General features: G+C 36.3%; 1 protein-coding gene across 1 annotated transcript; it reads left to right on the plus strand.

Annotated features, from left to right (window-relative positions):
• Positions 1 to 952: 952 nt before the first annotated feature.
• LOC143256141 (uncharacterized) lies at positions 953 to 19208 on the plus strand. Its single transcript, XM_076512969.1, has 2 exons — positions 953 to 1899; positions 17978 to 19208. Exons 1-2 carry the CDS (start codon positions 1044 to 1046, stop codon positions 18562 to 18564), a joined length of 1443 nt encoding a protein of 480 aa, XP_076369084.1. The 5' UTR covers positions 953 to 1043; the 3' UTR covers positions 18565 to 19208.
• Positions 19209 to 24563: the final 5355 nt, after the last annotated feature.

A 24563-nucleotide genomic window follows, 5' to 3' on the forward strand; every position in this document is an offset into this window, starting at 1 on the left:
CAACAAGATTACTCTGTGACTGCATGTTTACAGCTTTCAGGTTCGCGTAATTTGCAAATTGAACAGTCCACATAAATGGTTGCAAAAATCATCCTCCCCCCATCGGGTGTAAAAAATCTACGCCCCTGTATACGTCACAACTTAAAGGTGTCCCTCATTGAAAATCGTCAGGCGAATGGCACTGAGGATGAAATAGCGTGCCAGGGATTAAACCAAACATCACGGGTAACATTAATAAAAATAACAGATGAGAATATATAAAGTTTATTCAGTAGCATACTAGAGAATTTGATGCATAGCATATAAACAATACGTTAAAGTGAGATTTATTAGCTAATGATATTAAACACGGTATTATTCACACAAATCATGCGTCATAACATTGTATATACTGTCATGCACATAAAATAGCATTAAATGGTTTAACGACGCTACCGTAATGCTGTTGGTACATATTCAAACGCATCTTCAGTAAACATAATTTCAAAAATAAAATGTATATCATCTCAAAATAACTTGTGATCGATAACATGAGCCCGTTTTGATTTTGAATCGCTTAGAAAACAACTCTTAAATGTATCGTGGTTAACGTAGAACGATAAAAAATGAAACGAAATCTCTCATTAAAATTCAAACTTCCCGGCCTTTTCGTAGATACCAGTAACTTAGTAAGACATTCATTTTTTTTTAATTTTCACAAAAACAGTTCTTTCTTCTAGAATTAGAGGCCCGATTCTTAATCACTGGTGTAACATAAATTTCTTCTTAAATGAAAGTACTTTTGTGACATCATTTGTGGACGGACGGATTTGATCTTTCTCACAACAGTCGTTACTAGATAGGTTTAGTGGGAGCTTCTGCGCTGTAAGGAAACAAATTGACCAATCAGATACAGAGATCGCGTCGAATGAAATGCTCCGCGCAAGTCGTCAAGGTTAGGTATGGAGTCCTGGTTAAAAGGGGGCGTCCTCGAGTGCTGGAAGAGAGTCTATTAATTTAGCTGGTACACTTGAGACGTGAAAAGTGATAAAGAGTGTAAAACTATGACTTCAGTTGTGACTCCACACCCACTCAACTTCGAAGACTCCTGCCGTGAACTTCTATCTTTGATACCTTACAGTACTTCCGCTTGTCCGAGCGTGCACGAGCAGAGACGTCTCGTAACGCCCGAGGATGTACTTTTGGACGACTATTGTGCACGTGACACCTCCAGTCTCGAGACGCAAGACCTGTCCACAGATTCATCCGTTGGTGATAAATTAACTGGGATGGAAGAAGTAATGTCCACACAGGACATGTTAACTGACCCTCCGATTATGGTGGACAACCAAAAACTGGCTAGAATGCTGTCCGCCAAAAGCTGGATATTCTCTCCGGATCAAGTGGCTTGTGTATGTGACGTACTTCAGCAAGCCGGAGACAATGACCGGCTAGCTCGTTTTTTGTGCTCACTCCCATCTAGCGAGCACCTACGCTGTAAGGAGTCGGTCCTCCGAGCGCGAGCAACCGTAGCCTTTCACCATGGCAATTACAAAGAACTCTACACAATCCTTGAAAGTCACACTTTCGATCCCCAGCATCACTCGAAACTCCAGCAGATGTGGTATAAAGCTCACTACCGAGAGGCTGAAAAAATCCGCGGCCGGCCGTTGGGCGCAGTAGACAAATACCGTCTACGGCGAAAGTATCCGCTGCCCAAAACCATTTGGGACGGAGAGGAAACCATCTACTGTTTCAAGGAAAAGTCCCGAATGATGCTGAAAGACTGCTACGAAAAGAACCGTTACCCCACACCTGACGAAAAACGATTATTGGCTAAAAAAACCGGTCTGACCCTAACCCAGGTTAGCAACTGGTTCAAAAACAGACGCCAAAGAGACAGAACGCATATCAGCCTAAGTAAGTATAGAAAATGGTGAGATTATGCTAATATATTATACGTATTGCTGATACTGGAAATAAAGAAAGTTATAAATTGGAAAAAGGAAAATAATTCAGTAAGTCACAACCAAGAGAAAATTAAATTTTCAGCGGGAAATTTGCGTACCTTTACCTCACACGTTTTACTTATAAATAACAGCATTCGATTTTACTAATATCACTAGCTTATAAGAAATCTGATATCAAGTTAATTTTTCTTTTCGTCTATCAAATAAAAATCACGCATAACTCTGGAGTGCCCGGAAAACAGGAAATGTAAGATTACCACGTGACTCGTCTTTCAGGTTCGTTTGGAACTTGAAAGTCCAGCTGCGATTATTTGTGTTTATTAAAGGTTTAAGTAAGCCATTAGGTAACGCACTGACATCTGAGTGTTATAGAAGTAGATTACGTTAGGTGTCTGTAATGTCTAAAGTCAGACTTATATGGAATCAAAAACACAAACCTTAAAGTTGAGGTCTTGTTTGATTATTAGTGGATGAATAAGGTTATTAGGTAAAAGTCCAGTTGTGATTATCTGTGTTTATTAAAGGCTTAATCAAGCTATTAATTAGATAACGCACTGACATCAAAGTGTTATGGAAATAGTTTACTTTAGGTGCCTGTAAGGTCTAAAGCCAGACTTACATGCAGTCTTAAAGTTAAGATCTTGTTTGATCAACTGAGGATTAATAATCTTATTAGGTAAAAAGTTAAGTACACACGTGTGTAATGAAAATGAATCACTTAATGTGTCTGTGAGGTCAAAGGTGAGGTTAAAGCGTTTTTCAGGTCAGAGCACTCCTCGAATGAGTTTTGGGTCTATCTTCGTTAGGTTTTTTTCGTTGTTGATTGGTCAAATCTAATCCTAAAACTCAAAATACACATTGAGCAACTAGAAATGTTAATATGTATATTTATAAGCATTATTATTTTAACGTTCTTATTAATATAAATACTTATTACGTTTTCCTGTTATATTTCGAACTACCAGTTTCAAAAGTACAAAATTCTATTCGATACGCATATATTGTTAACTCCCTTCACACAAGATTATTAGACCTAAAAGTTTTGGCCTAAAAACAGTTCGTTTATGTCACTTGTTTATACAGTCATAAACAATTTATGTTTATTAGAGCCAGAGAAATATATTTTTGACATAGAATCAATTTTAGTCTCCTCATATTTAATATAACATAAAAATTTAAGTGACTCATGTTAGGCCCGGCATATCCAGGTGGGTTAAGGCGTTCGACTTGTAATCTGAGGGTCGCGAGTTCGAATGCCCGTTGTACCAAACATGCTCGCCCTTTCATCCGTGGGAAGGTTATAAAGTGACGGTCAATCCCCCTATTTGTTGGTAAAAGAGTAGCCCAAAAGTTGGCGGTGAGGTAGTGGTGACTAGCTGCCTTCCCAGTAGTCTTACACTGCAAAATTAGGAACGGCTAACGCAGATAGCTCTCGAGTAGCTTTGCGCGAAATTCAAAAACAAACGAAGTCTAAATTATAATAAACTGAGTTCCTCTATCGGTGTTAAAAACCATTAAACAACTAAACTTGTGAATGTCATTGCCTCAACCTCAGACATGTGAGATTAATTTGTTATTTTTACTGTGCTGCTTTTATAACGTTTAGCTATGCACATATGTTCTTCATAAAAGGGTTAGTCAGTGGTTAGGGCCATGACAGATAGAGTTCTGAAGTCAATCTTTTCTTCCTTCCCGCCAGGACTCTACAGTCAGTCTCACCTTCTTTTCCAGACCTGGCAGGGCCTGGAAGTTAAGGCAACTTGAGGGTTGAGGATTCGAATCCATATCATCGAAAACGCTTGTCCTTTTACCCGTGGGGTGTTATAAAGTCACGTACAATCCCACTATTCCTTGGTAAAGGAGTAATCCAAGAGTTGGCGATGAGTTGTGTTGACTAGTTGTTTTTCGCCTATTCTATCACTGGTAAATTAGTGACGGCTAGCGCAGATAGCCCTGGTGTAGCTTTGCGCGAAATTCAGTCTAAACTAAACTTTTAATATGAACCCTTACTTCTTTCATTCAATACTATCTTTTATTCAACGTAAAGAAATGGATTCGTAATAATCACCAGGTATATACTCATCAGGGATCAGGGTGGAGTTTGATAAATAAAAAGCATTCACAACATTTGAATTTCCTTATCAAAAAAGACCCCGGCATGGCCAGGTGGGTAAGGCGTTCGACTCGTAATCCGAGGGTCTCGGGTTCGAATCCCGATCGCACCAAACATGCTCGCCCTTTCAGCCGTGGGGGCGTTATAATGTCACGGTCAATCCCACTAATCGTTGGTAAAAAAGAGTAGCCCAAGAGTTAACGGTGGGTGGTGATGACTAGCTGTCTTCCTTCGAGTCTTACACTGCTAAATTAGGGACGGCTAGCGCAGATAACCCTCAAATAGCTTTGCGCGAAATTCAAAACAAACATCCTTGTCAAGTTTACGAATAAAACGAAAACAACTATGGTATCTGTATATACTGTATGTCAAGTTTTGGTTTAATGTAAATTCAGCTATGATGTCTACATCTCTTGCTCACCGATCACTAGGTTAATGTAAAGGTGCCTGTGGTATGAAAACTTTAGCTACAAATATTTGAATAGTGTGAAGCTAGCTATAGTATAAGCGCTTCGATTTCGAAACTCTGTCGGGTGTTTATATAATATGAAAGCAACTAAAGCCAGAGCACTTCTTCAATTACGAAACTAAGTCAGGTGTTTAAATAATGTGAAGCCATCTATAATATGAGCGCTCCTTCAACGTCGAAACTACGTCGGTTGCAGGGCCAGATTAAGGGTTTTATTGCCCCCGACTTTTCAACTTATAGATGCCCCTTCTACGTGCAATACATTTATAGTCATAGTTTGAGGCTCCCTAATCAGTGTGAGGCCATGGGCATCAGTCCTGTAAATCAATGCCTTAATCCGGGGTTATTTGGGTGTTTATAAAGTAACTAAAGCCACAACGCTTCTACAACTTGGAAAGCACTTCAAGTGTTTAAACAGTGTAAAAGTTGCTACGATATCAGAATTTCTGGCCTAGAAAATAATACGGATTTTCGAAACCAGCCTCGATATTTCAAAACATTATCCTAAAAAAAAACTATGCTATTTCGAATTATAGAAATAAAAGTAACAGAACCGCTTGCTCTAAACGAACTTCCTTTATCTGATTAATCTGCTTGAAAGTGTTAACAATGCTGTATAAATTTTTCAGTGACGTATTAAGTTAATTCAATATAACGTATATAACTTATATCTGAAACCATTGGTACTTGGTGAAACACCATGAACACAGAATTGGGGGGAAGTCAACTGTTAGTAAATGAAGTGTATGTTAAATGTGCACTTGTTTTGTTTTGTGTTTTTCTTCATTTCTGCAGTCATTATAACGTATTTAGAAAAGACTATTGCACTCTTATTTACTAAAATAAAAATATAACCATTCGTCCAGCAGCTTGAAACACATATGTATGCGCTATACAGATTGGCCCATAAGCTTGATATAAACAACCTTGATGAAACGGGATCTAACACGTATAACAACACTTCATACATAACTCATTGTTCTTATAATCATTTATACTTGCATGTTTAGGAACATGAATACGAATTAACAATACAACTCTCCGCCATGTTTATGATAACACCTAACACAGTATAAGATTGAGTTCTTCCTAGTCGCAGCCTACAGCTTGAACACATAACACAGGAATCAGCTGTGTCACACACTGCACCACCCAGTTTAAACTAAAGATCGCTTTGTTTACAGTCAGATTGTAGTGAAATAGGTTTATTTGTTTATTTTTGAATTTCTCGCAAAGCTACACGAGGGCTATCTGCGCTAACTATCCCTAATTCAGCAGTGAAAGACTAGATGGAAGGTAGCTAATCAACCCCACTCACTGCCAACTCTTGAGCTACTCGTTTGCCAATGGAAAGTGGAATTGATAGTAACATAATAACACCCCCACGACTGAAAGGACGAGCTGTTTGGTGGGACAAGGATTCGATCCCTGATATTGCAAGTCGAACTCCCTAACTGGTAAACCTGGTAAATTTGGTAACTGGTTATTTTGAAATAGTATTCGGTTAACATAAAGTTTGATTAGACTAGCTTTGAGGTCAAAGTTTACAGTATGTTATGAAAAACGTTGCTCACATCTGTATCTGGTTGCTTTCATTGGGAATATGACCCGCTACTATAAATTAACAATGCTTTATTCACAACTTCTGAAAGGTTGATAATATATAGTCTTCTAACCTATTACAAGTGAAAATTTGTACTGTGAAATGTATCGCTTGGAATTTGAAATATATAAAGTAATTATAATTATGATTCTATAGGTAGCCAACACGGCCCAACATAGCCAGGTGGTTAAGGCACTCGACTGTTAATCTGACGGTCGCGGGTTCGAATCCCGTCCGACCAAACATGCTTGCCCTTTCAGCCATGGGGGCATTATAATGTAACGGTCAATCCCACTATTCTTTGACAAAAGAGTAGCCCAAGAGTTGGCGGTGGGTGGTGATGACTAACTACCTTCCCTCTTACAGTGCCTGCAAAATTAGGGACCACTAGCGCAGATAACCCTCGTGTAGATTTGTGCGAAATTCAAACAAAAAAAAATATGGTTAATAATAAAAAAAAAGTGGATGATAACTTTATGTTTGTGACAACACAGCATGACTGGATGGGTTCAGTATGCTCTGAATAGTGCCGCAAAAATAAAACTGATTTCCCATTTTGCTTTTACAACGTATATGAAAACGTTTGGTGTTTTGAATCTATTGATATATGCATACATGGAAATGTTTAGCAAGTTTTTCTTTGACATGAAATCACGTCAAACTTTCTTAAATGTTGAATGAATTTTAACGATCCAATCCTACACTACTAAAGAATAACACTTCAAAACTATGGTCGGTAATCTGGTTTCCATTTTTCTACTTGTTTCTCCAATATAGAAGTCGTGGCAGTTATCACATTGTATTTTATAAATAATGTTGGTGTGGTGTTTGTCAGTGTAGTTTTTGCATAGTATAGACCTCAGTTTTGATAACTGCTACGACTTCTATATATGGTCGGTAATGTTCAGATAGCCTTTTGTATAGCCATGCATGAATATTTTAAAGGATTCTTTAATTATAAAGTACGTTGTGTTCTTTATGTGAATCCAACTACTTTGGAATGACTTTTCTCGTTTATTTAAAATCAACACCCTATAAATCTTTTTCCTAATAATAATCGACTATGTAACTGATTTTAAATTTCCACGAGTACAAAGTGTGTAAAGTTAGCAAACTTGTATTAGTGATTAGCTCATGTCATAACGAGTGTGTGGTGGTTTTTGAGATAATTAGGTAACCCTAATTTGTAACATGGAGTGCGTCAGAGTGTTGTATAACAACAGAAAACGTTTCAGTTGCTAGTTGGTCGACGGATCTCGAGCCTAGTGATTTGCATGAGAAGACAGTAAAATGTTTACTGGTCTTGAGTCTAGGGATTAGTTTCAGGAGTAAAATGTTTATATTCATTTAACGTATTTTAAATGTACAATAAATACACCGGTAAGTGTCGTCGCTACTTTGCGAGAATACATGTAAATGCAGTTGTAAGAAAAGGAACAACGGAACGGTCTAAGATAACTCAGCTTATGATAGAAACAGCATATTGTTCCACCTGTGCCATCTATAGAGACCTTTGACATTATTACGTATTGTTTTATCTGCACTACACATAATAAAAGCAGTAATTTTTAACGTATACTTCTATTATTTTAAAACACTGGTATAAATAATGGTAGAAAGACGACGTTGCTTCCCATTCGGCAATATGACAAACACTAGATTCTGACAATAAATTTTTTTCATTTTTGACGACGTTGCTTCCCACTCAGCAATATGACAAACACTAGATTCTGACAATAATTTTTTTTTCATTTTTGACGACGTTGCTTCCCATTCAGCAATATGACAAACACTAGATTCTGACAATAATTTTTTTTTCATTTTTGACGACGTTGCTTCTCACTCAGCAATATGACAAACACAAGATTCTGACAATAATTTTTTTTAATTTTTGACGACGTTGCTTCCCACTCAGCAATATGACAAACACTAGATTCTGACAATAATTTTTTTTTTTTTTTGACGACGTTGCTTCTCACTCAGCAATATGACAAACACTAGATTCTGACAATAAAAGTTTTTAATTTTTGACGACGTTACTTCCCACTCAGCAATATGACAAACACTAGATTCTGACAATAAAATGTTTTAATTTTGACGACGTTGCTTCCCACTCAGCAATATGACAAACACTAGATTCTGACAATAAAAGTCTTTAATTTTTTAAATCTTATTGTCTCTCATACTAACCAATGTTCGTGGTAGACGTTTTTGGTTTTATATCCGCTTATAAAGTTTATCATAAACCGTTGTTTCCTACAGTTTTACACGAAAGTATTGATTTTCGCAACAAGACTTTCACAGGCGTATTTAAATAGTGTATTGTATTGTTTTTCAGTATCTGTTATTCAAACGCTTACATTATAAATGTGTGCTCAGGCCTATCTTTCCAACTCTCAGGATTATTAAGTAAAATGCTCACAACCGAGGAAGAGATGTCAGGTAATGAGTTTTCAAATGTTCTTCACTGATGTTCGTCCACTTGTCCATGTGACTGAATCTTTGTTGGAGGGTTGGGGTGGTAAGTGTTGTAAAGAACTGATACTCTCAATGTACATGTGAATGTATCGTGTAGTTTCCTCTGTCATTTTCAATTTATGAAAATGGTAAATATATATCAGTTCCAACGACATCAGGAATTTGCTGAAGATATACAAGTGAAAAGTTATCTACCATAGAGCATGCAACCATTCACTCATAATATTACGAGTATTTTGCTGAAAATATGTGTTTTATGATACTTTACTTCCACATTTTTCAAGTATTTCATAGATTATTTAAGAAACATACCAGGGTTACCTTGCATTTAACTCTTTCCTTAACTAAACAGTAACTCTACCGTTCTATGTACTTTATATTTCACAAACTTGGCTACTGTTAATGTCAGGACTGATTTTACGTTTATTAAAATAAATAAACTTTACAAGCAACCACAAACTGTGCATATTTCACATCCAGAATAGTTTAGGTGGTGATAAATCATGAAGGGAAGAAGTTAGTACTTTATAATAGCTTTAGGAGCTACAAAACAATGTGGTTTTGACCTTTCTCATGATCCTCTGTTTATTTATCCAACTAGCTTCTGCTGTTTGCTACACAGTGAAGATTTCATAAGGAAATGAGAAGATGTCGTGGACATTAGAATTGCAGTTTTAGCTCGCCATAGTAACTTCAGTGGCCCAAACTGTGAATTATTTAAAACTGAAGAACATTAGTTTTCAGAAAAGAAAATTTAATTAGTTTTCCAACGTTGTTTAAATGATTGTATGGCCGTTTTAATTGCAATATTATAACGAAAACAACTGAAACTGAATACTTCACGTCAAACATTTTTATAGAGCTTAATAGAAACTAAAAACAAGCAAAATATTAAGATATAAAAAGAACATTATAGGTACTGAGAAGTACAGATATTACAGATACAGTAAACTTTAGTTTTCTGGTGGCTCAACGGTAAACTCGAAGGTTTATAACTCTAGAGTTAAAGGTTTGATGCACACAGTGGGGTCGGTGCAGAAAGCACAGAGTGTAACTTTGTACTGAATAGACATAACACTCATTATATATCTTTCCTTATTCACTTATGTCTGGCATGGCTAGGTGGTTAGGGGGCTCGGCTTGTCATCTGAGGGTCGTGGGTTCGAATCTCCTTCACATCAAACATGCTCGCCCTTTCAGCCGTGGGGGCGTTATAATTTTCGGTCAATCCCACTGTTCGTTGGTAAAAGAGTAGCCCAACTCTAGTCTTACACTGCTAAATTAGGGACGGCTAAAGCGAATAACTTTCGTGTGGTTTTGTGCGAAATTCAGAACAAGCTTTTTTTTTCGCAAACCTTATATGGTTTTGCTAATAAACAGTTTGTGTTTCAGTAACAAGAAAGTAAATGAAGGAAAAAGCTTCTAGTGTGACAAGTTTGACTCTTTTAGTATTAATAAATAAATGTCTGTTACTGAGTAAATTAACAAACTCAAACTATAAAATAAAGTATCTAACAGTAAAGATCTTTCTGAGAAAATAGTATCTGGTAATATTGGTTCACAATAGAGATAAAACAAGTAATATGTATGCGTAGTTAGTTTGTTTGTTTTTTAAACACTTCACCCATGTTTGGAAAGTTCACAAGGTTTTTATAGTCGCTTGTGATTCATGTTCGAAACACGGTGGTTCTCCTTATTCCGAAAACTGTTAAGAGCTACGAATGTTCGGATTTACTGTTTGTAACTCTATCGAATCATGACTACAAATTTTTAAAATTCTTATGCGTTTACCTTGATATACTTTTAACTGTTTTTCTTACTCTCTGCGAAATAGATTGCATTATTGTTTGTTTGTTTGTTTTTGAATTTCGCGCAAAGCTACACGATGACTATCTGCGCTAGCCGTCTCTATTTTAGTAGCGTAAGACAAAAAGGAAGGCAGCTAGTCATCTCTACCCACCGCCAATTCATGAGCTACTCTTTCACCAACGAATAGTGGGATTGATCGTCACATTATAACGCCCCCATGGCTGAAAGAACGACCATGTTTGATGCGACGGGAATTCGAATTCGAACCCGGGACCCTCAGATTGCTTGTCGAATGCTTTAACCAACCTGGTCATCATTATTTTTATAAGTATAGCTAAGTGTTGTTTTTTTGTTGTTGTTTTTTCGTAATGATCATAATGTTTTCGATTTATGAACTCTTCTCGAACCGGAAATTTTAAAGAAATATGAAAATGTAATTTGTTGTTGTGGTGGTTTAGACCAAAACTATGCAATGTGAAATGGGCCCTCTGCGTCTTGTCTACTACAGGGAATCGAAACTCGAATTTTTCTTTTAATAACAATGGTTCCACCTGCACAAGAATTAAGGTGCACTCATAATAACACCTTCTTGTTCTGGTATTGTCGTTTAATCGAACCCTTATTCTTCCATTTATAATATTTATTCAAACTTGTCGATAACACAAGTTGTTTGTTTTTATTCGGTGTAAATATTACCTTTACACAATGAAATATCTTACTGACCTAGCTTGCGCAACTTGCGTAATTGAGATTGGGACTCGAAACAAAATACAGTTTATACAGAATAAAATGTTCCCAGAAAACGTACAAAAGAAAACTTTGGTCATCAGTGATCAACAGTGATCATCGTACCTCGATGACGCCATGTTGAATAAGACTGTCACGTGTTAATGTTTCATAAATAGACCGATAGGCGGTTGTTACCAGAAGAATGTAGGTGATCGGATTCTTCGGGGTAGAGGCTCGTTTATGAGCTTTAAAAATCATGAAAATTAGAAATATACTCCAAATCATCAACATTTATAAGATGTAGTCGCTACGGTCGCCACACTTGTCGCTGGTATTAGAGAGGTTTAGATGAAGTAACAAAGGATATAAAAGTGTCTAAAACGGCCACAAGTCTCACGAGCAAGCGTTGAAAACTGTAGATCATCACGTAACCCTTATCGTATCTGTATCTAAGCCTTATTTATGTTTGCAATTTTAAGCAAAACGTTCCTGAGACTCCCTCTACTTTAAAGCCTCTTGAGTGGTGAAACTATCAGTAAAGTTATGTTTGCAAGGCCTGGAGAAAATAAACTTCTTTCACCACCAGGGTTAACGAATTGCTTTTCTTATCCTTATCAACTCGGTTGACTCTTGAGTAAGTATCAGAAGAGACTTTTATGGAAATATAGTATTGTATACAACTTTAGCAGTATTTCCCGAACCACATGTCTGCACAACTGTTGTGCCCATTGTTTATAACTGTTGTCTAATGTAAAGTAAGTATTAACGTCTATTACAGTAAGCTTTTTTTTTTTTAATTTCGTGCAAAGCTACCCGAGGGCTGTCTGCGCTAGCTGTTCCTAATTTAGCAGTGTAAGACTAGAGGAAAGGCAGCTAGTCACCACCACCCACCGCCAACTCTTAGGCTACTCTTTTACCAACGAATAATGGAATTTGCCGTCACATTATAACGCCCCCATAGCTGAAAGGAGGAGCGACTTAACCACGTGGCCTTGCCCAGCCAATGCAGTATGCTACAGAACGTTTACAATTTGAAGTACAATATGTATGTACGTGTGTGTTTGTTTTAGGAAAAAAAAAAAGCCACATTGGAGCATCTTATATATCCATTGCGGGAATCCGACTTCGAATTTTAGCGTTGCAAGTCTGCAGACTTACCGACGTCCAATCAGAAAACACTGAGGTACAAAACAGCTAGGATGAAATATTTGTTACACTCATCTTAAAGCACGTGCTTTATATGCTGATATGTGCACGAACCTAAAAATAGCCCCCTTGCTGCTTATCTAACAAGACAAAATTAAGAAGTTTCGGATACACAACTGTATGACCTGTATTTTCTTCATTATTTTAAATATCTACGAAATAAATACTGGACAGTAAAGAACAAAGATAACTTTGTAAAAGTCAGTGTATATTTGTTTGAAGATCTCTGCTGTTTTCATCGTCGGAAGTCGGTCCCCAGATTTTAGCGTTATAAGTCTGTTAGTTAACTGCTGTTCCACCAGGGGATATCAGATAAGTGTCGGTCAGGAAAGCATAAACAAAACTACGTCAGTCTGCGGGTTCGAATCCCCGTCACACTGAACATGCACGCCCTTTCAGACTTGGGGTCGTTATGATGTGTGGTCAATCCCACTATTCGTTGGTAAAGAGTAGCCCAAAAGTTGGCGGTGGATGGTGATGACTAGCTGCCTTCCCCCTAGTCTTACACTGCTAAATTATGGGCGGCTAGCGCAGATAACTCTCGTATAACTTTGTACGAAATTTAAAACAAACCAAGCCAAACTACGTCAGTATTTAGGGATCAGAAGTGAAAATGCATTATTTACTTGAAAAATCGCAAATAATAGATACGAAGAAAAATAATCGATCGACGTTTCGGAGACACTTTCGCCAGTCTTGAAACTATGTTTCGTATTTGTATAATAATGAAGCTCCCTTTGGATATTATTCGACAAAAACATTTAATGTCATAATAAAACTACAGCCGAATTACTGATACACTTGTTGTTATTTTAACAAGTCATAAGGGCCAATAGCTAAAATATTTAAATACATTAAATTCTGGTTTTCAGGTAATGGAGTTTTAGCTTTTTATGTCGTTTTGAACTCCTCGTTCGTCATACGTTACCTTGTTTGCTTTACTATAAAAAACACAGAGAAACGTATAATGGAAAATAATTGTTTCTGGCTCACCAAGAGTACATTGCTATTTGTTATTAAGCACAAAGTTACACAATTGGTTATCTGTACTCGGCTCGCCATGGGTATCGAAACCCGATTTCTAGCACTATAAGTCCGCAGACATTCCGCTGTGCCTGTGGAGGTCCCAGTCTTGTAATTTATCTGTATAATGTAGTTATACCCTCTGGATTTTAGTATTTTTATGAGGCTTTAATTGTTCCTAGTAGATTAATAATCCATGGGGGTATCTCATTAACTGTTTTATTTTTTTAAAGACTTACACGTTCGAGATCATTTAGAAAGTGATGATGTATGCCCCAAAAGAGTTCAACCATCAACACAAAAAAAAAACTGATATATTATGGTCAGATCGTGCGATACACGAACCTGGAAAAGTTTAGTTTAAAATTGTATCATAATGATTTTGTAAAGATAGACTTCGTAGTCCAACCGCATCTTCAAATTTAAGTAAGTTTAAAAAGAGAGAGACCGTTGTTGTCACGTCTTAATGTAAGTCTACAATGACCAAAAGTAAGTAACTTTAAAAAAGGAAAACTGTTGTTACGTTTTTATGTATGTCTACAATTACCAAGAAAACACTTTGAATGTTAGTAAAAGTTAATGTTTGATTTGTGAAATTTACGAAACAAAACAGTCTCATAAATCTTGAATACAATAAACTTAAAATACAATGTTAGTTTTCGTTTTTAGACAGAACGTAACTTTGCACTATAAACCTACTGACCAAAAACAAATTTAAATTTGTTCAGAATTTTGCAAACTATCTCTTATAATCTAGATATACAAGTTTTTAAGCACGTGTTTAAAACATGCTTCACTACAAAACTTTGTTCTTAAACCGTCTATTACAACTATGTAATAGACTACAATTTTCTTTCGAGCTTTTTCGCGCGAAAATTTGTTTTCAGTTACTGTTGACTTGTTTGTTTTTTTATTTATAAAAAACATAGAAAATGTGAACTTTCGGAACAACCAATTTATTAAGCTTTAGCTTTAAATACAAATCACAATATGGGAAATAGAAGAAACATAATCTGTACTTTGTAAACAATGTAATTTCCACAAGGAAGTATTTAATTAAGTCAAATTAAATACTTGCGTATTTAACCGTAAGTTAATCCCCCTTTACTTTATTAGTTTTGCCTGCTCAGTATTAGAAGTGAGAAAACATCGAAATGAACTCCAATTCTCTGTTTCAACGTCGTCCCAGATTAGCTCGCTTCTCGCACAGGGGTCGCAAATTCGCAGAAAAGTAGGTAAATTATTTTACTGTTGTCTGTACGTTGACTACAGGATAAAGTGGAATATAAAGTTAAAGTGAAGTGGCCACGATTCAGATAACAAAACGCTTCTCAAGTGCACGTGCAGATTGCACGGTGAAGAGGAACACACGAGAGCATCTGGAGTGGGTGGGTGGGAACGGCCGGTGCTTAGTCGTTTCTCGACCCCTCGGATGCCTGGCGTTCCATTTCACTATAAACCTACCCTTCCCGGCGTGAGCTTGCTTTGACTCGTTGTGCCGCAAGCTTCGTTCCAGGTCATATCGTTTCGCCCCTTCCGTCCGTGGTCATCGCAGCCGGACTGACGAGAGACCACCTTTGAAGTGAGCAGGCGAGAAGCACCTCAACACAAACGTTAATTAAAAACATGTGCAGCACACTGTTGTTCTGTCCCAGCTAATCCCACGATTTCTCACCCGCGACCCACGTATTTTGGCAGTGTTCTCTCTCTTTTAGCCAGTTCCCTTGGACTTGTTTGCCAAGTCTCAGCAATAAAGCAAACTAGTGACTTTAGACAAATATGCGATAGATTCCAGACTGGAGAGAGAGAGAAAGTTGAAAAATAAATAAACATGGAGCGAAAGTAAGAGAGAAAGACGAGGGAGAAATAGTTACAGACTAAACGAGTTAATTAGACAGCCAGTGGATGAACTAGGTCATAAACACCAAGCAATATAAACAAATCATACAACGATAAAAATAAAGACCTGAATTTTCTGTAAAAATAATATGAGACAATCCTTTTGAATTACGAAGGAAATGGTGCAATTAATACGTATTGTTTCATATTGTCTGAGTTCGATGAAGACTCGTAAAATAACGCATTGCATGTAAACGTGTCGGAACGTTTGCACTTCCAGCTACGCTTAAAAACCATAATGGCTTACTACCACGTAAAATTCGTTTTCCATAGCTAAACACAGAAATGTTTTGTTTACCTACAAAGTGGAGAAGAAAAACCTAATTAAGGCGTCGCTTTTGTTTCGCAGTTACCTGAATCCATCAAAGTTTGTTGGGCATTGAGTAAATGGATCTTGTATTCAAGTTCCTAATTTTCGTCTAATCCAAGTCATTACACGGTGTAGCTGTTCATTTGATATCTGCAATGAAATAAACAGTGTCGGACTACCACCATTTATGTTTCAGCCTATTTGAAGTTTAATGTTGCATTTAACAAAGTGCAAAAACCATTTGTATGAACAACAAAATAGAATAATTCTTGCTGAAATTTGTATTTTTTGTACATCGAAGAGAATATACACATCAAGAACGAAAAATAATTAACTGATTTTTTTACTTTTTGCCTTAAGTGTACATATAAATAAATAAATAAACAAACACACGCGAATAAAAATAGTTACTTTTAAATCTTATTTTAAACAGAACTTTGTTACAAATGGGAAAAAAAAATCACAAAATATGTTCCGGTTCAGCAGCGTCGGTCATTCTATTTTGAATAAATGAAGTATGTTTGTTAGTTTTGAATTTCACATAGAGCTACACGAGGGCTATCTGCGCTAGCTGTCCCTAATTTAGCAGTATAAGACTAGAGGAAAGGCAGCTAGTCATCACCACCCACCGCCAACTCTTGGGTTACTCTTTTACTAACGAATAGTGGAATTTACCATAACGTTATAATGTCCCCACGGGTGAACGGGCTGGCATGTTTGGTGCAACAGGAATTTGAACCCGCGACCCTCAGATTACGAGTCAAGTGCTTTAACCACTTGGCCATCTTGGGGCTTATAGATAAAGTTAATTCTGAGTTAAAAATCAGGTTTGAGGGGATGGTTTCGAACCTCTGTATGTTAAAGAAAATTCCGGGTAATTTCAGGATATATTTGTTTATTTTTTAAAGGGTCAAATTTTAATCAGAGAAACGTGGGCTTAGAATTTCATTTCTGTAAGACAGGACGTCATTATAATTAGAATTAAATCGTTTGTTTGTTTTGGTATATAATAAAGCTAGAAAGATTATCTGTCGCTGTGCCTAATTTTGAGAAGCATGGGTGTGTTCTTAATAGCAAATTCACCGAGGAGAATCGAACTCCCGACTTAAGCGTTGTAACTCCGCAAACTTACCACTGTCCCACTAGGAGACATTTAGAGTTGCGAAATATAAAAAGAGCAACTAGCCTGCAATACCAACCATCATCTTTATAGACAACTCTTTACAGATGAATAATGGGATTGGTTGTCACATATTAACGCCCACCTCCGGCGGATTAAGGATCGAAGATGTTGAGCGACGGGTTTCGACCCCGAGACCCATATATTGTGACTCGGGCGCCTTACGTTCTGCAATACATTGGGCTTAGTAAAACTTATTGAAACAAATTGTTTAGCCTTATGTTCCTCTAGAAGACTACCGTTTTAGACAGTTTAAAATATAATTTTTATAAAGTTGAAAAACATTTGAATACCTTCACAATCCCGGCATGTCCAGGTGGTTAGGGCGCTCGACTCGTCATCTAAGGGTCGCGGGTTTAAATCTCCATCACATCAAACATGCTCACCTTTTCAGCCTTGGGGACGTTATAATATTTCGATCAATTCCACTATTCGTTAGTAAAAGAGTAGTTCAAGAGTTGGCGGTGAGTGGTAATGACTAGATGCGTTCCCTCTAGTCTTACACTGCTAAATTAGGGACAGCTAGCTCAAATAGCTCTCGTGTAGCTTTGCGCAAAAAAAATCCCAACAAAAAACAAGTTATATCTTCATTGTCATTACATATTACGTTTAACTTTCATTAGCTTTTTCACCAAAAAAACACAATTTCAGAAAGTGAATAACTGCACGTTATAAAAGGATTCTTGTTGCTCTTTAAAACTTGGTGTCCTGCTTGCATGGATGATTTTTAAAAATCTTTTGGAACATTTTAATTTTACTAACCTTTATTTAATGTATGTATAGATGTTACTACTGTTATTCCTGCTAAATAATAGGGCCTGGCATGGCCAAGCGTGTTAAGGCGTTCGACTCCCTAATAAAAGGGTCGCGGGTTCGAATCCCGGTCGCACCAAACATGCTTGCCCTTTCAGCCGTGGAGGCGTTATAACGTAACGGTCAATCCCACTATTTGTTGGTACAGAGTAGCCCAAGAGTTGGAGGTGGGTGGTGATGACTAGCTGCCTTCCTTCTAGTCTTACACTGCTAAATTAGGGACGGCTAGCGCAGATAGCCCTCGTGTAGTTTTGCGCAAAATTCAAAACAAACAAACAAACAAGATCAATAATAGTGAGAATTTAATTTCTCAAGATGATATTTCTTAAATAATATTATATCTGATTCCAATTACGTTTTAAAATACATATTTATTTATTTCTCAATAAATTCCAGAATCCTCAAGACCATTCTCATCGCCATCTTCAGATGATACTCTCGTCAACAGTGAGCCGATAGCGCCTCATCCAATAACTAACCTATCACAGCAGAGTTCCCCATCATCGTACGCTCAGCACAACGATCGTGACAACACTCGAGACTTCAGTTGCCTCCAGAGGTCAACAGATGATGGAACTATGTATCCAGCAATGGCGATTGTGAGGTCGTCTCACTTTACTTCTGAGGACGGAAAGTTGCCGGATTTGACAGTATTTAAAGGCCCTGTTAGGACATTTGAAAACAGCGCATTAGCCAGTCACGTGACGCTAGTTAAAGGCTTCACGTGTGATGTGGATAATAGGATACCTGAATTGGCATTTTATAAAGGAACGAAGAAGTCGCTAGATGGACATTTCTTCTCAGATGGGAATATGATAAAAGACTCGCAAGAGATGTTGGGAGACGAAAAGTTTTGCCCAAATGCGGATCTGGTCAAAAATGATCCTGACATATACCATTCTGGGCTTTTCTACCCAGCTTGTACTTCGCTTTATGACACTGCAACCTTTCTTCACTGTCCTCCTGTACTGACACACGAATAATATCCAAACAAAACAGGAAAAACACACATTGACGGAAAAATATTGACTGTGACTTAGAAGTCACAATGCACAAACACAGATTGTATAAACAGTGCTTTACAACTCACAGTCTGGGATGTTGCAAAATAAAACACGTATCCACAAACAAGTGTGGAGGACATCAGCTTGTTAACACTAAAGATATAAGAGCTCCACTTCCTTGTGTTGGACAGTACTACAGACATTCTTAAAATAATACGAAGCAAAGAAAACTGAGAAACGAGACTAGAGAAATTCGTTATATTAACAGTTATAGTCCACTCAAACATGCTTACATGAACGACAGTGTGAAACATAGATCTACATACTAGCAAGTGCGTAAACATTGTGACGTGATACCTTCCGTAACCTATTGAAGAACCACACGAACACAAAGCTCTTTAACTGTGTAGCGTCAAGTATAATACCAAAATTTCTAACGAAATAAAGAGCCGCATAAGATTAACCATAAGTTAGATTCAAATTTCAGCTTTTTTACTTTATATTTACCGATGTGGGTGAGATTATCTCAGCATAAGTTTGTTAAGATAGCTACCATTCCAAAGTTAAAACTGTTCATTTCCAAACGTTTTTAACTAACATTAAAGAGAATGATCTTATTTCAGTGTACATAATTTTAGAAGTTACGTGTTAAGTTTATTCTTGTATATATGTAAGCCCAAATAACTTGAAACTTTTGTGACCTCAATAAACATTTTATTTCAAAACTGCATATGTTCTGTGAATTTCATTCACTCACAAGCTGGCATGGCCGGGTGGTTAGGGCGCTCGATTCGTAATTGGATGATCGAGGGTTCGAATTCTTGTCACACCAAGCATGCTCACCCTTTCACCTATGGGAGCGTTATAATGGCACGATCAATTTCACTATTCGTTAGTAAAAGAGTAGCCCAAGAGTTGGCCGTGGGTGGTGGTGACTAGCTGCCTTCCCTCTAGTCATACACTGCTAAATTATGGACGGCTAGCGCAGATAGCCCTCGTGTAGCTCTGTGTGAAATTCAAAACAAACAACGTTTACTAAATCTAATCAGTAAATTGTTGAAGAAGAGAGAGCGAGAAACAAGTGAAGATGTTATTCTAATAAACTGTTAACGTCTTTTTAAACACAAATCTAGTTAATTAAATTTAACACACAACTTCAGTTAATATAAATTTATCAAATGTCTCGGAGCATCACGTTTGTTTTTACATAAAAATTAAGGCACTTGCTCTTCCTACCTAACTAAAACCAAATCAAAACATGGAATTGAGTTTTTAGTTTCACTTACGTAAATTACTTCGTACTGACGTTTAGGTGCTACAGTTGAGCTGTTAAGCTCTGATACCAAAAAAAAAAACGTCCTTCTGAACAATGGCGTTTGTTGGACAATTGTTTGTTTGTTTGTTTTGAATTTCGCACAAAGCTACTTGAGGGCTATCTGTGCTAGCCGTCCCTAATTTTGCACTGTAAGACTAGAGGAAAGGCAGCTAGTCATCACCACCCACCGCCAACTCTTGGGCTACTCTTTTACCAACAAATAGTGGAAAATGACCGTCACATTATAACGCCCCCACGGCTGAAAGGGCGAGCATGTTTGGCGCGACAGGGATGCGATTGTTGGACAAATGAAAGATCTTTCAGTTTGGATTGTAATGTTTATGGCCGGTAACACACCTCTAATTATTGATAAAAGATCCACCAGGGGTCGTTCAAACAATCATGAAAAGTGGTTTATAAAAAAAATGTTGTCGTCATATTTTTTGTTATAAGTTCTTATAAAGAAGTCTTATAAATAGCTCACCCAAGAGTCTAGATAATTACTACGTAATCTCTTAGACATTGAAAATTAATTTTCTTTCTAGCTAGCTGTCCATAAGAAATAAATTTCACAAAACAATTCATTCACTTTCTTTTCGTTTCTAATCAACAAACTAAGTATTTTCTTTGTTAAAAATCATCAAGATGTCCTAATTCTGTTACATCTGTATTCGTTCAGGCAAGAGTTGCCAGTGGGTACTCTCGAGTAACTGCCTTTTATCTAGTTTGTCAGCTCAAAATTAGAGACGTGTGTTTCTGTGTTTTCTTATAGCAAAGCCACATCAGGCTATCTGCTGAGCCCACCGAGGGGAATCGAACCCCTGATTTTAGCGTTGTAAATCCGGAGACATACCGCTATAATAGCGGGGGGCAAAAATTAAAGACAACTACGTGTGGCTGTGTGCGGTAAGACTATTGGTTTGATTGCTCATACATTTAATAAAATTGAACTGGTGGCTAACTTAAGTTATATCATTTGTAAACAGTTATGATCAGTTACTAGAACATTCTCACATCAAAACAACGCTGTTTCATCACTGAAATAGAACGCGAGGTAGCCATCTAGAAAAGTTGACAATCAGGGTTTATTCTGCCACACTCTAAAAAGAAAAGATCTTTAGAAAATGTATTTCAGATTTTTAATGGTCGTGAGCGATTGAAATTACATTTTTCTAGAATGTCTAGGTATTATGTCGTCCAGAAATAAATGTCGTTTTCGAACTGCGAAGTTTGGAAAAGTATAAACCTGTTTTGTAAAACATGCTTTAATCAATGTAAGCACTGTTTTCTTCTATACACTTTTGCCAACGTGTAACGATGCTGTTTATGCCCCTTCTGTAGAAATCAGAGTTTCTATGGTCAATGAAGTCCTTGAAAGCTTTTTGCAGCTGCTTGGTTTGAAAGAGTTTGTTGTTGAAAAGGTGTCAAAGTCTTGAAAATTAAAATCTGTTGGGGAAATGTCTGGAGAATAATGTGAATGATGCAGAACTTCTATTCCAAATTTGTTCAGTTTTTGAAGTGTCATCCTTGACAGGTCTCATAAGGTCGATTTTGTTGATCTTCAGTCAGCTCATGCGGAACCCACTTATCCAACTTTTTCGTCTTTACAATCGCACTCGGGTGTTTTGGCAATGCTTAATTTACTTATGTCTGGCTTTCTTGCAAGTTCACGTCCTGTTGTACGAGGATCTGTCTCAATTGATTCCCTTAACGTGTTTTCATCTGAGGATGACATTCTTCCACGACCTTCGTGGTCTTCATGACTTTCATTTCCATGTCAAAACCTTTGGAACCAACGCTGAACTGTACATTAAGTAACAGATCCATAGCCGAATGCCTGTTTGATGTTCCATGTAGTTTTGGTAGCTTTTCGTCCAAGTTTGAAGTGGTAGAGGAAAATCAGACGAAAGTCCTTCTTGTCCATGGTGCCTTGGGGGTTGCAAAACTTACTCTGAGTATAGTTGAAACAGCAGACAATTAAGACACCTTGTAAGTGACAAGCATTTGATTAAACCAACCAACGATACGTTACTCAATATTCAACTTCTGAATATCATCGTGATATTTCTAACATTAATTATCTGGACAACCTAATTGGTGGTTTCCATGTTTTGTTTTGTATTCCTGTGGTGGTATCGCTTGTTTAGCCGCTTTTTGAAGGATTTCCCTGATTATTTGACAGTATTTATCTATTTCTGATTGGTTTTTACTCGTTTCAATAATTTTATTGGGCAGTAGATGGTTTAGTACTTTCTAATATACTTACCGGTTTGCTTTTTTGTAATCGAAATTTTATCTTCTATGGGTTATATGTTTATGAGATCGAAGACGCATCAGATTGGTAGGTTATAACTGTCAACATCTTTTCATACATTAAATTTTACTAAGTTTAGCTCTTGTTGTATAAGCTTAGACATATGTTGATTCATGAATGATAGGGTTTAGGTTAACCAATGTGGTGAGTGCAGGGTCGTTACAAATGGATTAGTGTTAACGCCTTGACTGATAGATATTATGGGTTTTATATTCTTTCTTATTTATATTACAAGGCCTATATGAAATAATTTATATTATTTCTTTATATATAGATCATAATAAAAATGATTTATTCCTGTTAACACAATGAACTTTACTAAATGTCGTAAACAACAGAATTATAACAAGAATTATACACTAATTTGTATGAAAGTTAATTTAATGTGGTAATTCAGGTGCATTATATATTTGTAAATATTAAATATTATCATACTGTCAGAGGACTCTGACCCTCAAATAAAGTTGTATGATGGACGATACTGACATTTCTATACCTATCTAAGTTATTACACTATCTATACAACTTTGTGTGTTTTATTTAAACAACAAATATGTGAGTTCTAGATAATAAAAACCAGCAGAAAGTAGTAACCTAGAAGTGTAATTTCCTCGTGAACCAACAATTATTGTGAATATATATTTAGCTTTCTATAATGATACATTAAGTGTAAGAACATATAAATTTATTTTGATACAAAACCATTGTTACAGTTGATGTATAGTGGGCACACAGTTTGTTTTAATAACAAACTTATTCTGTTATGACAGTGAACCTGTGTATGTATGATATTTTGCTTGCATCTGTTTCAAACTGTAAGGTAGTGAGGTCAGTACGACAGGGAACAATAATGTTAGTTTACAAATCTTTTGTACAGTTTATAAAATAAAGAACCTTGCCTCCTATGTTTGATTTATAGTAATACACTTGAACAAATATATATGGCAGGTATTATTACATTGAAATGTAGTAAGTGTTTTATAAACTGACGAGTTTTCTTAAATAACATATCAGTATATCATGAACTTTTGTTCACAAATGTTTCAGTAAATATGTGGTTTTACATAAATATTTTAATACTTTTACATCGGGTTATCATGAAACGTGACTTTCCTATATCAAATGGACGTTTGTTAGAAACTAATATTCATGGTACGTAATTTAACCATAATAACTAAATTTAGCATTTATCTATAAACCAAGACATTTTCGTAAGTAGTATCATAATATATTTTGATGCTTTAAAATGATGCTAAATTTATAGATAATTTAGCATTTATCTATAAACCAAGACATTTTCGTAAGTAGTATCATATATATTTTGATGCTTTGTTAATAAATGTATCAATATGTGTGTCCAAATTTGTTCTTACACATACTAAAGACAGAATATTAGTCTCTGATGAGAAGTGAGTTTCGTATAAGAAAATCACAGAACTCTGATGATCTTTACATATTTGTAATTCAAAGATAATTCATATAAATATGGTTGAGTTATCCATTTCGGATGTGTATTACAAAATAAACTTTGTCCACTTAGAAGAAACACGTTCTAGATTTCGTTAAGCGTACATTCAGTGTTTCTAAAACATTGTATTTGTCATTACAATCGAATGCAGTGTCGAAGTTTGACTGAAATATTACTTAACTCAAACGAAACTTTAAATCTTATGTTTTGTTTAGTGATTTTCAATGACATAGTATAATGGCTGTAAAATGTTATGTGTTTTAATTGCATAATACGATTTAAAATGAATAATCAATATAAAACGGCAAGTTTTACAATGTTAATATCAGTAAACTAATTCTTCAAATAATAGTAGGTGATGGTCCACTAAAATAGTGACAGTTTCTTCTTTCTAAGCATTTGTGATTATGAAAATGATTTTATCATTGTTTGCTTACAGCATAAGTGACCACGAGATCATCACTGACAAATGTTCAAGTTCGTATGGTTTTACACGTTAGTTTCAATGTTTCATAAACATTTTTTATACAAACAGTAAGTCATTCATTATTTTTAGTTACAATAAAATTGAATTAATAGACAAATGACGTAAAGATGAGAAGAGTATATTTTTTTGCTATGAGGTTCATTGTTCCAAATACATGAGAATCTATAAAGCAAATCCGTTCGATAGATGACCATTAACGAAGATCGAATGTTTACAAACAAACTGTTAAAGATCTGGTACCTACTCTATGAATGACATACAAACCCACCATGAAATTGTCAGAATGGATCACAATCAAACAATCCACAAGCAAAAGTAAGAAATGTCTGGTGGACAGCACAAACGTGAAGCACACTGATGCAGAGGAATTGCTTATGCTGGTCCATGTACCCCA

The sequence above is a fragment of the Tachypleus tridentatus genome, chromosome 1 (genome assembly GCF_004210375.1).
Source record: "Tachypleus tridentatus isolate NWPU-2018 chromosome 1, ASM421037v1, whole genome shotgun sequence".
In the NCBI taxonomy this organism is placed as follows: Eukaryota; Metazoa; Arthropoda; class Merostomata; order Xiphosura; family Limulidae; genus Tachypleus; species Tachypleus tridentatus.

Bases quoted from the DNA above. Each gene is read 5' to 3' on its own strand.
- LOC143256141 (XM_076512969.1), top strand. From the start codon at position 1,044: ATGACTTCAGTTGTGACTCCACACCCACTCAACTTCGAAGACTCCTGC. The intron at 1,900-17,977 runs GTAAGTATAGAA...AATAAATTCCAG, and splicing joins CAGAACGCATATCAGCCTAA to AATCCTCAAGACCATTCTCA.